General features: G+C 39.9%; 1 protein-coding gene across 3 annotated transcripts in view; it reads left to right on the top strand.

Moving 5' to 3' along the window:
* Positions 1-17,601, top strand: part of LOC105478741 (serine active site containing 1) — a 58,957-nt gene that overhangs the window by 25,302 nt on the left and 16,054 nt on the right. For all 3 annotated transcript variants that reach the window (XM_011736354.2, XM_011736355.3, XM_011736353.3), the window contains 2 exons: positions 12,139-12,252; positions 14,369-14,531. In XM_011736354.2, the coding sequence (XP_011734656.1) occupies positions 12,139-12,252; positions 14,369-14,531 (277 nt within the window). The remainder of the gene's footprint in view (positions 1-12,138; positions 12,253-14,368; positions 14,532-17,601) is intronic.

Genomic DNA, 17,601 nt, shown 5'->3' with positions numbered 1-17,601 from the left:
GAGAAATCAGAACGAATAACCACCATTATTAACTGCAGTAACTATGTAATCTCAATGAGAGGAACGTATTTTGTCAGTAAAAAAAATCACAGTATTCTATATTCTTTGACCAATTAAATGCATTTTCTCATTTTTCCCTTTTATGAGAAATTAGGGACACATCAGTAGACAGGACTTGTCTAGTATACTTTACGTAATTTCCCCTTTTAGGCCATGTCTTGGAATTGCTCCAGTGAATTATAGTGGTGTTTTCTTTTTGAAGCTGAGAGTTCCGTCGTCTGGCCTCTATACCCTTTCTGTACACTGACCTTCTTATGCTTTTAAATTCTGTTCCCAAAGTGGCTAGAAGGTGCCATGGTTTTTTGACAAGATATCCCTGGCTCTTTTTGATTCTTCCTGCCCTACGAGATATGGCTACTTCTCCAAGGAGATCTGATTCTTCTTACAGGAAAAGGTTAAGAGTCCAAAACCCAGGCACTAGGTGTGCGTAATAGTTCTTCATGAAGGTAGAGCTGGTGGACCTTGGGGGCTCCTAGACACCTAAGTAACAGAGCAGAACAATTACCTTTTTCTTAAAAGGTCTTAAATTTATGGTGATATTTCCAATTCAACTAGTTTTCTTTATAATCCACATACCATAAAACCCTTTAAAACTATACAATTCATTCGATGTTAATATACTCATAGAGTTGTATAATCATTACTCCAATCTAATTCCAGAATATTTTCACCATCCCCCAAAGAATCCCTCTAACCATTAGCAGTCACCACTCATTCCCCTCTCCAGCCCCTGGTAACCACGAATCTATTTTTCCTATGGATTGGCCTGTTCTGGACATTTCATATAAATGGAATCATCTAATATGTGGCCTTTTGTGTCTGACTTCTTTCACTTAGCATAATGTTTTCAAGGCTCAACCACATTGTGGCATATCAGTGCTTCATTCCTTTTTATGGCCAAGTAATAGTCCATTGTATGACTATGCCGCATTTTATTTATCTGTTCATCAATGATGGACATTTGGGTCATTCCTATTCTTTGGCTGTTATGTATGAATAATATTTCTATGAACATTCTATCGTTTGGCTATTATGTATGAATAATACTATGAACATTTCTAATTGGGAAAAAAAAAACTGTACTGTACAAGATAGGGAAAAAGCAAAGCATTTTTCCTTCTTTCTCACACCCCTTAACACTTCTGACACCAGAAGTGTGGAGGGTTTTTCCCTACACACTCAGCAATTCTCCATAAGACACCAGCTCGGTGTCCTTCCATTTAATTCAGTTCTGACGTCTCTACCTAGAGATGGTATCAGAGCCTATAGGTTAAGGGCTCTGTCCCACAGGACTGCCCCCCACTTCAGATGCCAGTGACGTGTTCCAAGTGTGACCTGTGCTTCTGATCAGCCATAAACTGGCAGTGCCCATGACCCCCTCCTTGGGTTTGATTCATTTACTGGGATGACTCATGGAATTCAGGAAAACACCTGACTTATGCTTACCGTTTATTATAAAGGATATGACAGAGGAGAGGGATGGACAGCAGATGGAAGAGACGCATAGGGCAAGCTATATAGGAAGGGGTGCTGAGCCTTCATGCCCCTCCGGGTGCATCACCCTCCAGATATCTCCACGGGTTCTGGTATCCAGAAACTTTCCGAACCCTGTCCTTCGGATTTTCATGGCTTTAATCAGTTGGCATGGTTGATTGAATCATTGACCTTTGGTGATCACCTCAACCTTCAGGCCCTCTGTCCTCCCCAGAGGTTGGTGAATAGGGCAGAAAGTCCCAACCCTCTAATCATGCCCTTAGTCTTTCTGGCCACCAGCCCCCTTCCTGAAACTATTTAGGGGCCCTCCAGCCACCAGTCATCTCATTAGCATACAGAAGACACTCATCACTCTAGAGGGAACCAGGGGTGGAGACCAAATATATGTTTCTTATTAGATCTCAATATCAACATTCATGTGCATGTCTTTGTGTGGTTGTATGTTTTTAGTTCTCTTGAGTATATACCTAGGAGTGGAATTTCTGGGTCTTGTGGTAACTCCGTGTAACTTTTTGAGTAACTTTCAAATGTTTTCCACAGGGACTTTACCATTTTACATTCCCACCAGGAATATATGTTATTGTCCATCTTTTCTTCTAGCCATCCCATTGTGTGTGAAGTAGTATCCTCATTCTGGCTTTGATTTGCATTTTCCTAATGCTTAATGATGTTGAGTACCTTTTCACGTGCTGTTGGCACTTACATATCTTCTTTGGAGAAATATCTATTCAAATCCTTGGCCCAATTTTTTTTTAACTAGGGATTTTGTTTTTGTTTTTGAGATGAGGTCTCACTGTGTTGCCCAGGTTGGAATGCAGTAGCTCTTCACAGGCAAAATCATTACGTGCCCTACAGCCTTGAACTCCTGGGCTCAAGTGATCCTCCCACCTCAGCCTCCTGAATAGCTGGGTCTACAGGTGTGAGCCACCATGGCTCCCTTTGCTCATTTTAAAATTGGGTTACTTGTCCTTTCGAAGCATCTTTTCATGTTGTAGCACCCAATTTAAAAATGGGCCTTTTTTTTTTTTTGTTGAATTGTAAGAGTTCTTGATATATGCTAGATACAAATCTCTTATTAGATATGTTGAATTGTAAGAGTTGAAATTTTTTGTTGTTGAATTGTAAGAGTTCTTTATATTGTTGAATTGTAAGAACTCTTTATGTATTCTGGATACACATCTCTTATTAGATATGTAATTTGCAGATATTTCTCCCATTCTGTGGGTTCTTTTCACTTTCTTGATAGTGACCTGTGCACCCCAAATGTTTTTAATTTTCATGAAGTCTGGACAGGCATGGTGGCTTATGTCTGTAGTCCTAGCACTTTGGGAGGCGGAGGTGGGAAGATCACTTGAGCCCAGGAGTTTGAGAACAGCCTGGGCAACATTGCAAGACTATCTCTACAAAGAAGAAAAACATTAGCCAGTTGTGGGGTGTGCACCTGTGATCCTAGCTTCTCAGGAAGCTAAGGCGGGAGGAGCACTTGAGCCCAGGAATTCAAGGCTGCAGTGAGCAGTGATTGTGCCACTGCATTCCAGCTTGGGCAACAGAACAAGTCCCTGTCCCTAAAAAAAAAATTTAAAAGTAAAAAACATTTTTGATGAAGTCCAATTTATACATTTTTTTTCTTTTGTTGTTTGTGCTGTTGGTGTCAAACCTAGGAAACCACGGGCCTGTCATACCAAGTAGTTTCTTATCTAAATCTGTATTCTTCCCTTCTCTATTCTTATGCCCCTGCTTTTCATCTGGAAGCCAAGGAACCACCTCATTTTCAGCAGGCCTTGTCTAACATCTGACAGTTTCAGCTTGGTTGGGACCAGGCTGTTTACAGACAGGGTCTTGTGGACTTGGGTGCTTCTCTGTGTTCTGCCATAGTGTCTCCCACTCCCATCACTAACTTCTCTCCTGCACCCCCATGTCAGAGCTCCTGAGACCTGGCCTGACATTACTGTTTAGTTAATATTCCTCTACCTTCTATAGTGTTCTGTAACCTTACCTTTTGCCAAGTGAAGAGAGGGAAAGTGGTTTAATACCACCATGCCACTTCTTTTTTTTGAAATGGAGTCTCCCTCTGTCACCCAGGCTAGAGTGGTGCGGTGGTGTGATCTCGACTCACTACAGCCTCTGCCTCCTGGGCTCAAGCAGTTCTCCTGCCTCAGCCTCCCGAGTAGCTGGGACTACAGGCATGTGCCACTACACTAGGCTAATTTTTTTGTATTTTTAGTAGAGTTGGGGTTTCACCATGTTGGTCAGGCTGGTCTCAAACTCCTGACCTCAGGTAATCTCGCCTTGGCCTCCCAAAGTGCTGGGATTATAGGTGTGAGCCACTGTGCCTGGCCCCACTATTGCTGCTGCTTTGTGCAGAATTCTTGGCCTCAGCAGTAAAGAGTTACATAGTTTAAATTGGCCTTGTGCATGTGTATGTGTGTGTTCATAGTTAAAATATCATGTGTTGGCTGGGCGCGGTGGCTCAAGCCTGTAATCCCAGCACTTTGGGAGGCCGAGACGGGCGGATCACGAGGTCAGGAGATCGAGACCATCCTGGCTAACACGGTGAAACACCGTCTCTACTAAAAAAATACAAAAAGCTAGCCGGGCGAGGTGGCGGGCGCCTGTAGTCCCAGCTACTCGGGAGGCTGAGGCAGGAGAATGGCGGGAACCCGGGAGGCGGAGCTTGCAGTGAGCTGAGATCCGGCCACTGCACTCCAGCCTGGGTGACAGAGCGAGACTCCGTCTCAAAAAAAAAAAAAAAAAAAAAAAAATCATGTGTTTGTGTGTTTTAACATTCACCACCTTGGAGAGGACCTGGGTCTTCTGACAACTTCTCCTACCCATTCCAGGTGCCTCATTTTAAAGATCTTCCCCTAACTGAAGTTTTTCTGAAAAAGTAATTCGTTTGACCTTTTTTTTGAGATGAGGGTCTCACTCTGTCACCCAGGTTGGAGCACGGTGGCATGATCTTGGCTCACTACAGCCTCCGCCTTCTGGGCTCAAGTGATCGTCTCACCTCAGCCTCCCGAGTAGCTGGGACTACAGGCATGTACCACCAGGCCTGGCTAATGTTTTTGTATTTTTGGTAGAGACAGGATTTCGCCATGTTGCCCAGGCTGGTCTCTAACTCCTGGCTCAAGAGGTCCACCCAGCCTCAGTCTTCCAAAGTGCTAGTATAACAAGCGAGAGCCACCGTGCCTGGACCGTATGACCTTTTAATTGCATTGTCTTTACGCTACACCAATTCAGTATATTTAGGAAACATAGATCACACTGGAAATGATGAAACTGACACTTGAAACGTTTCCATTCTACTTGGGCAGATCACAGACACATATAGATCCATCCTTTAAGTAAAAAAATTGTTTTTAGCATTTTTTTAAAAAACAATGAATGCTTTATGTTTAATGAAGCACCTTTGATTTTTCCACTTGGAAGGTACTGGTTTCACTTTGATTTGAGTCCCTGTTCTTTTTTTTAAAACAAGAGGTAGCATATCTTTAATTAATTTTTCAAATAAATATTTTATTTTAATTCTAATGTCCCATCTCTTTAGGCCAGTAAGCACTGCCTTTTACTTTTTTTTTTTTTTTGAGGCACAGCATCGCTATATCCCCAGGCTGGAGTGCAGTGGTTCCATCTTGGCTCACTGCAAGCTCTGCCGCCCAGGTTCAAGCGATTCTCCTGCCTCAGCCTCCGAAGTAGCTGGGACTACAGGCGCGAGCCACCATGCCCAGCTGATTTTTGTGTTTTTAGTAGAGACAGGGTTTCACCATGTTAGCCAGGATGGTCTCGATCTCTTGACCTTGTGATCTGCCTGCCTTGGCCTCCCAAAGTGCTGGGATTACAGGCGTGAGCCACTGCGCCTGGCCTCCTTTTCGTTATTCTTATTCCCCCTACTCTGCCTCAAGTTTGTCATGCCTCCTGGATTTCACATATGCCAGGAGGCTGGGGGTGCTGACATGGCGGGTGGAGAGAGTCCATCTGGTTTGCAGTAATCTGTCTGCCCAGTTTATGACAGACCTGTCTCATAGTGGTCCCCAAGGGCCCTTCAGTGTCAGTGTGCTGTTTCTATATAAAACTGCTTTCAAGCTGGGCACAGTGGCTCATGCCTGTAGTCCGAGCTACTGAGGAGGCTGAGGCAGGAGGATACCCCAGTCCAGAAGTTTGAGGCTGTGGTGCTCTATGATAGCTTCTGTGAACAGCCACTGCACTCCAACCTGGGCGACATAGTGAAACTGCATCTCTAAAAAATAAATAAACAAAACTCCTCATGTACGGAGGCGACTGTCAACCCCAGCATATAGCCAACACAATAATGTTTGGTTTTGGAACAGAGTTCTTAACCTTTGAATACCATGGACTCCTTTTGTGATTTGGTTAAGTCTAGGAATTCAGTTCTAAATGCATAAAATATAATGCATAAGATTACAAAGGAAACAAATTATATTGAAATACTGTTATCAAAAGAGAAAATAAATTCTTATATAATTAATACATGTATTTATGGATGCATTCAATAAAATATATTTAAAACATGAAAGTTGAAGTTAATTAAAATTTTTCTCTAACTTTTTATTTTGGAATAATTTCAAATTTAAATAATTGCAAAAATAATACATTTCATTAAGTTTTACCAATTACTGGCTGGGCGCAGTGGCTCACGCCTGTAATCCTAGCACTTTGGGAGGCCGAGGCAATTAGATCACGAGGTCAGGAAATTGAGACCATCCTGGCTAACACAGTGAAACCCCATCTCTATTAAAAATACAAAAAAATTAGCCAGGCATGGTGGCGGGCGCCTGTAGTCCCAGCTACTTGGGAGGCTGAGGCAGGAGAATGGTGTGAACTTGGGAGGCAGAGCTTGCAGTGAGCCGAGATCACACCACTGCACTCCAGCCTGAGCAACAGAGTGAGACTCCATCTCAAAAAAAAAAAAAAAAAAAGATTCACCAATTACTAACATTTTATCCCATTTGTTATATCATCCCTCCCTTTTACTTTCCCTCTCTCTGCAGATATATTTTAAGATACCTATTCACACACATTTAATATTTTTCTCCCTGAGCCATTCATTAGGTACAGATATGATGCCCCAAGGACATTCCCTGAAAGAACCACAGTACAGTTATCAATTCAGAAAATTTAATATTGATATAATACTGTTGTCTAATATTAAAATACTCCATATTTGAATTTTCCCAGTAATTCTTTTATGACAGCTTTTTTTTTTTTTTTTTTTTTTGGAGATGTAGTCTCGCTCTGTCACCCAGGCTAGAGTGCAGTGGTACAATCTCAGCTCATTGCAATCTCCGCCTCCCCGGTTCAAGCAATTCTCCTACCTCAGCCTCCTGAGTAGCTGGGATTACAGGCATCCGCCACCACGCCTGACTAATTTTGTATTTTTAGTGGAGACGGGATGTCACCATGTTGATCAGGCTGGTCTCGAACTCCTGACTTCAGGTGATCTGCTCGCCTTGGCCTCCCAAAGTGCTGGGATTATAGGCATGAGCCACTGCGCCCAGCCTATGACAGCCTTTTTCTTTTTAAAAAATCTATTGCAGGATCTAGTCTGGTATTAAGTGTTGCATGTGAGTCTTGTGTATTTAGACTCCTTTTACCTGAAAATTTTTTCGGCCTTTCTCTGTCTTCATGACATTGACATTTTTGAAGAGTACAAAGCAGTGGTTTGTAGATTGGCCCTCAGTTTAGTTTGTCTTATGCTTCCTCATGATTAAATTTGGGTGTGTGTTATTATAGGAATACGATAGAGGTGATTTTGTGTCCTTCCCAGTATGTCATGCCCGGAAGCACGTGATGCCAGCTCACCCCTTATTGCTGATGTTCCCTTTGTTCACTTGATTAAAGTGATGTCTGCCAGTTTTCTCTGCTTGAATGTTAATATATTTCTTTATTTGAAATTAATACCACTCTGGGAGGCTGAGGCGGGTGGATCACGAGGTCAGGAGATTGAGACCATCCTGGCTAACACAGTGAAACCCCGTCTCTACTAAAAAGACAAAAAATCAGCCGGGTGTGGTGGTGGGTGCCTGTAGTCCCAGCTACTCAGGAGGCTGAGGCAGGAGAATGACGTGAACCCGGAAGGTGGAGCTTGCAGTGAGCCGAGATCTCGCCCCTGCACTCCAGCCTGGGCGCCACAGTGAGACTCTGTCTCAAAAAAAAAAAAAAGAAATTAATACACGATTTGTAGGAGGAGGTACTACTTTGAAATTAGGAGACTGTCCTGTTGCTCTTCAAACTTTCAGCCAGTGGTTTTATTTAATAATATTCTTTGAATGAATCTTGCCTGAATAACAGTTATTGTTAGGTGGTTACAAAATGCTGAGTTTTTCCCCCTAATTTTATTACTCCTTATTCATTTATTTAGTACTCTTCTGTAGGAAAAGCTTTCTTCCTCCTCCCATTTCTCCTTTCTGCCTTTCTTTCTAATCCATATGGGATCACATGTGGTTATTTTTCTTCACTAGATTATAATCTATTACTCTCCTTATTCATACTGATGTTCAGATTGTCTCAGGTTTGGCTGTGGGAGCCCCTTCAGGTTGTCTCCCGTGTCTTTTGGAAATGGTTTGTCATTATTTTTGGAGCACTTGCTTATTTTCTGGCATTAGAAAATGTTCGTCTTAGACTTTCCCTATTCTAGCCCTAGAATCAGCTGATTTTTTAAGCAGCCTTGGTTCCTTTTAGGGCTTATGGTGTTTAGTAACCAAGTTCTGGGCTAGGGAAGCTCATTGCTGCTGTCGTTGCTTTCAGGCCTTCGGTGGATAGAGCTGGGGAAAAGAGGCAGCTTCATATGGTTCTGTTCAATATGTACCTTTTATTTTTTAATGACATACCAGTGTGAATGCTGTTGTTGCTTCGCTGAATGAGAACATTGAACTGTTGATCTCAAATCATTATTGCTAGAGAATACGGAAAGCAGTGTAGATTTGGGATCACTAGTATGAGAATGCAACTTCACCATTTGGTGATAGTTGGCATTGAAAGGAAGGGTGAATATAACTGTATTTTCAGGTAGCTGCAACATGAGATGTGATACGAAAATACCTGTGCTTTCCCTTACAAACAGAGTCACAGGGACTGCTAGTGTTACTGTGGTTTATTGTCTGTGTTCATAACTGAATACTATGCAGAATTTCAGTTAGAGGTTAGGAAAAAACAAAGGTAATTTTTTTTCCATCCAGGTTTACACCCTGCCTGCCTTGAATTCTATCTACCCCATACCCCTAAGGACCTTGTTAAAAACTCCTGCTTTAGAATGAACATAATTTTAAAGACCAGTTAGTTTGGACAAATCACAGAGCTCTAAGGTTGTAACTTTTTATGAGGAAACACCAGAGATGGGCCGGGCACGGTGGTTTATGCCTGTAATCCCAGTACTTTGGGAGGCCAAGGTGAGCGGATCACGAGGTCAGGAGATCGAGACCATCCTGTCTAACATGGTGAAACCCCATCTCTACTAAAAATACAAAAAGTTAGCCGGGTGTGGTGGCACGCGCCTGTAGTCCCAGCTACTCGGGAGGCTGAGGCAGGAGAATCACTTGAACCTGGGAGGCGGAGCTTGCAGTGAGCTGAGATCACACCACTGCACTCCAGCGTAGGTGACAGAGTGAGACTCCATCTCAAGAACAAAACAAAACAAAACAAAACAAAACAAAACACCAGAGATTGGCTCTTATATATTACTGTTGCCTTCAATTTTTCTACCTATTCCTTTTCCTTTTTTTTCTGTCTGTTTTTGAGACAGGGTCTCACTCTGTTGCCCAGGCTAGGGTTCAGTGGCATGATCATGGCTTACTGCAACCTTGACCTCCCTGGGTTAGGCAATCCTCCCGCCTCAGCCTCCTGGGTAGCTGCGATAGTAGGTGCACCACCTTTCCTAGCTAATTTTTTGTGGAGATGGGATTTCACTGTATTGACCAGGCTGGTCTTGAACGCCTGGGCTCAAGCAATCCACTTGCCTCGGCCTCCCAAAGTGCTGGGATTATAGACGTGAGCCACCACCCTTAGCCTGTACCTACTCTTTATTGTTGTTTTCAATATCGTCATTCTCTAGTTTTTTCTATGCACTTCCTTAATCCTTAGGAAATTATTGTTTGTTTTACTCATAGAATTTGATGTTTGGTGTTTCTTAAATCTTTATGAATTTATTTAGTCTTGTCATATCTTAATTCAGTATAAAGCAGCAGTAACTATGTACATTTATTTTTACATTAGGGTTTAGAATATAATCCATACAACCATACTGTGAGTTTGTTCCTTTGTATTCATTCCTTTTTGCTTGTACTTCTTACTGCCACAAAATCTGCCAATTCATAAGTAACAAGCTTCACCAACAATGAGAATGGAATGGGAACTGCATTCTACATCACACTGCCGAAATGGCCAAGACAAATGAAAGTCCAAGATCATTTTTCTTCGCCTTCTCCCCTCTCTGTCCTTGGGGAATTTAGAGTAGAAATAGATGAGATGATTCAAGGGTACAAGGTGGGAAGAGGGGTTTGGGGGAGCCAGGATGTGGTGATAAATCTTCAAGAAAAAATTCCTACCCCCTGACAAAGTTCACCAATCCGCTATTTACCATTATCTCTGCCACAGAAGGATGACTTTTCATGACTTAGCCCCATCTCAATCCTCAGTTTAAATAATGTGACTCTCTGAGATCCAATGCACGTTTAAATGTAAAAAACCAGAATATTATATACGAGAAGAAGGCATGAATAAAAAGTATAGAGTGACCAAAAATTATTTTTACTTGGTTTACTGAACCATGGACCTTATAAATTAACTAAAAATGCAGAATCTTATGGATTATATTTTCTATAGAAAACACTGGGCTTTATATTAATGTATACATTTTTCAGCCATTACCTTGTAGTTGTCCTCTTTTGCCAGCGGGTGGGCTGTACGCGCACAATTATGACCCCTAGCTCCAAAGTGAAGCACTTCCAAAGCACCTACAGCAATGCAGCAATACATCTTCTCTCCATCCCTTCCGTCTCTCCTACCCCAATGCGCACACACTCTCTCTCTCTACATGAGTAGTAGCACAGGATACATACACACCGTTTTATACCTTTTTCTCACTTAAGGATTATTGTGGAGATTGGTATATATCAGTGTAAGAAGAGACTCAAAATTTTTAGACTGGCATAGCATTCCATTGTACAACTGTACCATAATTGATTTAACTAATCCCCATTGATGAATATTAGCAGGTTTTCAGTCTTTATTATTGTACAAACAATGCAGCAGTGAGCAAACTTGCATATCTGTCACTTTCCATATGTGTGAGCATCTCTGTAGGATCAATTATTAAAGGGCATGTGCACTTGTGATCTTGATCGCTGATGCCAGGTTGTCCTTCATAGAAGTCGTGCCATTGATACCACTCGCAGCAGGGCGCTGTGCGTGCTTGTTTCCCTAGAACCTCGTCTGTCTGATAGATGACAAATGTAGTTTCTCAGTGTCCTTTCAATGTGCATGCCTCTCATGAACAGTGCTGAGTGTTGTTTATATATATTTATAAAATAAATATATAAACAGATATATAGTTATTTATATTATTATATTTATGTATTTTATATATAATGAATTATATTTAGAAGTATAATGCCTCTAAAATATAAAAATCTAAATATAAACATATAATTTGCATATTATATATGATATATAGCTATAAAAATGTATATATAATATATAGATATAAAAATATATAGTATATTATAATATATAATAAATGTAAATATATAATATATAATTTACGTTTTTATATATTTTAGAGTTATATTTATTTTCCTAACAAGTTTATGTTTATGACTGTTGCTTGTGTTTCTATAATAGTGTTGGTATTTTTTGTCACTGACTTGTAGGAGATTATTGCATATTAGTGACATTAACCCTTGATCTGTGATAAGAATTGAAATTGAAATGTTTTAATTTTGAAAACATTCAATTAAAAAATGAAATGTTTCTATTATTTATGTTTTAATATCTGTTAGAAGTAGTCCCCACTACTCTTCTGTTTTGTAATTTTTGTAACGATTGTTGTTTATCCTTGCATATGAACTTGAATTGAATTTCAACTTGAGAAGAATTTAAAGCTCTGTGATCATTGTCATTGTGATCTCTCTTTTTAACTTGTCCAATAATGCTTTATATCTTTTGAATTATGTTGATTATTAGACTTTAAGTAGGCTATTAGCAGAATCTGGAAAATAATATACTGTTCTGACCACTGGCGGGGGGGCTGAAAGAGATGACAGTAGAACATCCTGGGCTTTTCTTACTTGTTAAAGAATTGTGAGTTAGTCTTCACACTTTCAAACAAAAGGACACAGAGGAGAGACTTGAGGAGGACACAAAGGTTGCGCTCTTCTCGGAATAATTTGTATGTTTTCTGTTCTGATAACCCACAGTTTGCATAAAATTCCTTTTACGTTTCCAACATATTTTGAGGCCCTACACATTAGTATTTTCTAATGCCATCTATTAGTACAGAGATTTTTTTTTTGTCAAACAAGAATATTAGTCACTTTTTTTCAGTAAAAATTTTAATTATTTTAATTTCAGGGTGGTTTATGGTGTTTTGGAGGAAATGGACTTCCTTATGCTGAAAGTTTTGGAGAAGTTCCTTCAGCAACAGTGGAAATGTTCTGTTTAGAAGCTATAGTAAAACATTCTGAGGTAATTTACATTTTCAAAATGTAGTTTACTTTTTATGATTTCATTGAAATAATTATATAAGTTGATTCTTGCAAGGGCAGTAATCATCATTTACTGTAAAAGGAGAAAAGTCCTTCACTTATCTTTAAATTTCTGCTTTCCTCCAGTTTTGATTGTTAGACTAATCATGATTTAGCACCAATAAATGAGATTCTATTTTGCTAAGTATTTCTAAAAATTTATTTAATTTTAATTGCATAGAAGAAATTAGCCCATCATCTAAATGTGGCATTTGCCTTTGAGTTATGTTGTCTTCTACTGCCTTTCTCAGATATTTTTACATATTATTTTCAGATAATTTCCATTAAAACAACTGCCAAAGATGTGACAAGATAAAAGAAAAAAACAGGCCGGGTGCGGTGGCTCACGCTTGTAATCCCAGCACTTTGGGAGGCTGAGGCGGGTGGATCACCTGAGGTCAGGAGTTCGAGACCAGCCTGGCCAACATGGTGAAACTCCGTCTCTACTAAAAATACAAAAATTAGCCAGGTGTGGTGGTGTGCGCCTATAATCCCAGCTACTTGGGAGGCTGAGGCAGGAGAATCGCTTGAACCCGGGTGGCAGAGGTTGCAGTGAACTGAGATTGTGCCACTGCACTCCAGGCTGGGCAACAGAGCGAGACTCCATCTCAAAAAAATAAAAACAAGGAAATATTAGATGACTGTACTCTTGAAGTGTGACTGTAGCATGTATCAGTGATGGTTAAACTCTTTGGTACCGTAGAAACTTTTGTATCATGATGACAGTTTAAAGAAGAAAAAGGCAACAAACCTTGTAGTGCTCATAGTGCAGAAACATCACCCAGGAAATGTGTTTAAAAATGCACATTTTTCCACTCACTTGTATCAAGTTTAATGTCATAGATTTGGTGTGGAGTCCAGGAATTCGCATTTGTAGCCAGCACCCTGGTGAGGTGATTGCAGGTGATCTGACCCACATCAAGACAAACACCATCCTTGAGATTCTGAACTCTCCAGTTCAGTTTTGGGACACATTAGACATGGCTTAAAAGCCATGTGTGGAAAGTTACCTTTACACTAGAAAGTCATCTTTAGTTCTCACCCATGAAATAAGGAACTGACCACAAAGCAGAGGGAATAAGGTGTTGTAGTACAGAAGGGACCTGGGAAAATTTGCTCGAGTGTGATGTCTCCTGAGTTGTTTTCTGAAGCAATAGCTGCATCTTCAGTAGAAAGGGCAGTGCATGGAATATAATAGTTACCTTTCCAGAAATCTCTCAAATGATTGCAGATCTTACTTGATATACAGTATATTTAAAAGGCATACATTTTAAAGCACTTAAAATATGATATAATTTAACAAAAATCTAGAAAATGAAAATTGCCATATGTACATATGGTGTCATGTTCTTGAGTAAAACTAGTGATGGGAAGAGGCAAGGCTGTGCCCAGTGACATTAGAAAGACTGACTTGTTGGTCAGTTCTCTTCCCTTAACTTAATATGCATGTTTTCTTTTTCTTTTATCTGTTTTCTCCATTAAAACTTCAATCCCTTTTTACTTTTACCTGATCTTTCTCTCTTAAAAAATTTTCCAACTTCTAAGTTTGAGGCTAGCCCCATAGCTGTGGGCATTGTGTGGAATGGGGTGTGGGACCACAGAGGTCACTGGTTTCGCCCTGTGTGAGTCCTTATTTGCTGAACAAAATCTGTCTGCTTGCATAGAGGACTATTTCCTGGGAACAGGTGGCAGATTTCTCAAGGTGAGAACTGTTTTAAGGTAATTTCAAGTCAAAGTGTCACTATAAATTGAAACAATTTTGTAATAATGACATTGTCAGGTTACATCCAACCAAGAGCTAAGCAGAATGAGAATAATGATTTTAGTAGTCCTGGTGAGAGATGCCTTCTTGGGATTTTTTCTATGATTTTGAAGCACTTCCCACTTAGACAGGGATTTACTGATTTAAGCAAGCTGAGACAAGAGCTTTGAGGAGTCTCCCTGCATCCCCGCCCTTGAGCAGGAGCTACCTAGCTGTCCCCATGACCAGGCTGTGTCATCTCACGTCATGAATTTGTGCAATGTCTAAGGGAGCTTTCGTTTATTTATTGTGCCAGATATCCACACATTGTGATAAAATCGAAGCAAATGGAGGCCTGCAGCTACTTCAGAGGCTGTACCAACTTCACAAGGACTGCCCTAAAGTACAGAGAAATATAATGCGTATCATTGGAAATATGGCTTTGAATGAACATCTTCATTCTTCTATAGTTCGCTCAGGTAACAGCGTTACATACTGAGTATTTTTTACTTTGTTTTCCCACCTCTACCCCTCATGATATGTTCATTTGTAATAGACAAGGCTCTATTTAGGGTTAGGTAGGGTCCTTAGAACATGTTATTTTGGTAAAGGCAAGGAATTTCTTGAGATTGTAGATAATCTGTGTCTAAGATAATCAGTGTTGTAGATGATCATAGGAGAGCAGGTTTGCCATGATGATCATCTAATTATTTATGTAATTTTTTTTTCTTTGAGAGAGAATCTCACTGTGTTGCCAAGGCTAGAGTGCAGTGGTGTGGTCATAGCTCACTACAGCCTTGAACTCCTGGGCTCAAGGGATCCTCCTACCTCAGCCTCCCGAGTAGCTGGGACTACAGGCACGTGCCATTGTACATGGCTAATTTGAAAATCTTTCTATAGAGACGGGGGTCCCACTTTGTTGCCCAGGCTAGTCTCGAACTCCTGGGCTCAAGTGATCCCCCTGCCTTGGCCTCCCATAGTGTTAAGATTACAGGTGTGAGCCACCATGCCCGGCCTGTAATTTTTGATGTGATTTGGTTAACCAAGAGGCATAGTCAGACTAAAAAGAGATTCATTTTATGATTAATGATTTTCCCTCTTGCAAGTAATAAACCAGCTGTGGGGAGATACTTTAAGACCAAGCAAATATCCTGCGCTCTATCTTCTGGCAGTTCCTGCCCAATCTAGTCTTCACCTTAATGGTTTTAAAATCATTTTCTAGCTCCAGCACACCCTCTGCATTTCCTTTTCAGCTTTTGGCATTCTACTGGAAGCAAGAGTCCTTTTCTCTCCCTCCTCCCTCGCTCCATATCCTCCCTCCCTTCTATTGACAGGTCCATGAATTCCTATTTTTAATAGTTTATAATTTATTGCTCTACTTAATAATTTGGTGCCAGATTGTTCCAGCTTTGACTAATGGGAGCTCCAGCAAACTGGCCCATGTCCTCTATGATATGCCCACGTTATTTTGGGGAGGCATTTCTTATTTCCTGGTATAACAAGATATTTTAGGCTCATTTCTCTGAAGAAACCTCTATCCTTTTAGTGGGAGAATGATTCTTAGAGACCAAGGTCTAAATGATAGGAGTACATATTGCTCCTGGGGTGTCTTTGCTTCTTGCCTCTTTCAGTAGAAAGAGCTGGATAATACATACACACATGTATATATACACACAGATATACATATACACACAAATACATATAAATGTATATGTACACATATATGTGTGCTGTGGGATGGAGGATACACTTTCAGCACTTACTAATGTAATTTTCGATACTGTTTGGTTATGTTGGTCATCTTGCTCTTTGCTTTCTATTTGTCCCTCTTTTTCTTCTTTTTTCTGACTTCTTGTATTACTTGAGTGTTTGTTTTTAAATTCAGTTCTTTCTCCTCTTTTGGCTTTTTATATTGTGTTTGTGTGTAATTTTTAATGGTTGTATCCTTACAGTCTACTTTGAATTAAGATTATACCATTTCATATGATGTAAGATCCTTATAACCCCATAATTCAGTTCACATCCCCTGCCATTCTTTGTGGTATTGTTGTAATATATTTTACTCTTATTTATAGACTTCAGAATATATTATCATTGTTGTTATTATTTTTTGAGACAGGATCTTGCTGTGTTGCCCAGGCTGTCCTCAAACTCCTAGGCTCAAGCGATCCTGCTACGTTAGCCTCATAAGTAGCTGGGACTATATGTTTGGGCCATTGTGCCTGGTTACATTGTTGTTATTTAAGTTTTAATAATTGTTTTAGTTTATTTTGTGCTTCTGTAACCTAAGGCTATATGTTGGAGGCTGGGTAATTTATAAATAACAGATTTATTGTCTCTCAGTTCTGGAGGCTGGGAAGTTCAAGATCTAGGTTCTGGCCATTGGTGTCTTGTGAGGGCCTCATTGTTTTATCATCACATGGCAGAAGACTGAAGGGGAAGCTAGCCTTCATGTTGCATGAAGCCTCTTTTTTTTTATTTAAAATTTTTTGAATTTAAAATTTTATGTACATAATAGTTATACATATTTATGGGGATGTACATGTAGTGATGTTCTGATACAAGCATACAATGCGTAATGGTCAAGTCAGGGCAATTGCAATAGCAATCACTTCAAACATGAATTAATTCTATTAATGTGAGAGGAACACTAATGGCCCAGTCACCTCTTAAAGGCTCACCTCTTCATACTGTCACATTGGCAACACTTGAATTTTGGAGGGGACACATTGAAACCATAGGAACAGTCATGTGACATTTAAAGAATATAAGAAATCAAAAATCTTTTTTGTTTGCATATTTATAATCTCCAGTGCTCTCCTTTTTTTCTGTATATATGAATTTACATCTGATAATATTTCTCTTCAGCCTAAAGACTTTCCTTTAGTATTTCTTGTGTATTGGGTCTGCTGGCAATAAATTCTTTCACCTCATTATTTTAAAATGTCTTTACTTTGCCTTTATATTATGCCCAGGAAAAGATATCTTCCCTGGATATTCTTTGTTGACTGTGTGTGTGTGTGTGTGTGTGTGTGTGTGTATGTATATATATATTATTTTTTTTTTCCGGCATTTCTAAAATGTCATTCCACTCTTTCCTGGAATCCATTGTCTGATGAGAAGTCTCTTTGGATTCCCACTTTGTTCTCTTATATGTAATATCTTTTTTCTCCGGCTTCTTTGAAGATCTTTCTGTTTGATTTTTGACTCTGAAATGCCTAGGTGTCATATTTATCCTGCTTGGGGTCCACTGAACTGAGAGAATTAACGTATGCATTACCTCATACATACCATTTTTTCTGGTGAGAACATTTAAAATCTATTCTCTCAGCAATTTTCAAGAATACAATACATTGTATTGATAGTTTGGTGTTTTTGATCAAATGTGGAAACTTTCCTGCCAGTGTATCATCCAATATTTATTCTTTTGTCCTTTTTTATTCTTTTTTTTTTTTTTTTTTTTTTGAGACGAAGTCTCGCTCTGTCGCCCAGGCTGGAGTGCAGTGGCGCGATCTCGGCTCACTGCAAGCTCCGCCTCCTGGGTTTACG

Source organism: Macaca nemestrina, chromosome 5 (genome assembly GCF_043159975.1).
Source record: "Macaca nemestrina isolate mMacNem1 chromosome 5, mMacNem.hap1, whole genome shotgun sequence".
NCBI lineage: Eukaryota > Metazoa > Chordata > Mammalia > Primates > Cercopithecidae > Macaca > Macaca nemestrina.
The sequence above is the reverse complement of the archived record's forward strand: the minus strand, read 5'-3'. Positions and strand labels throughout refer to the sequence as shown.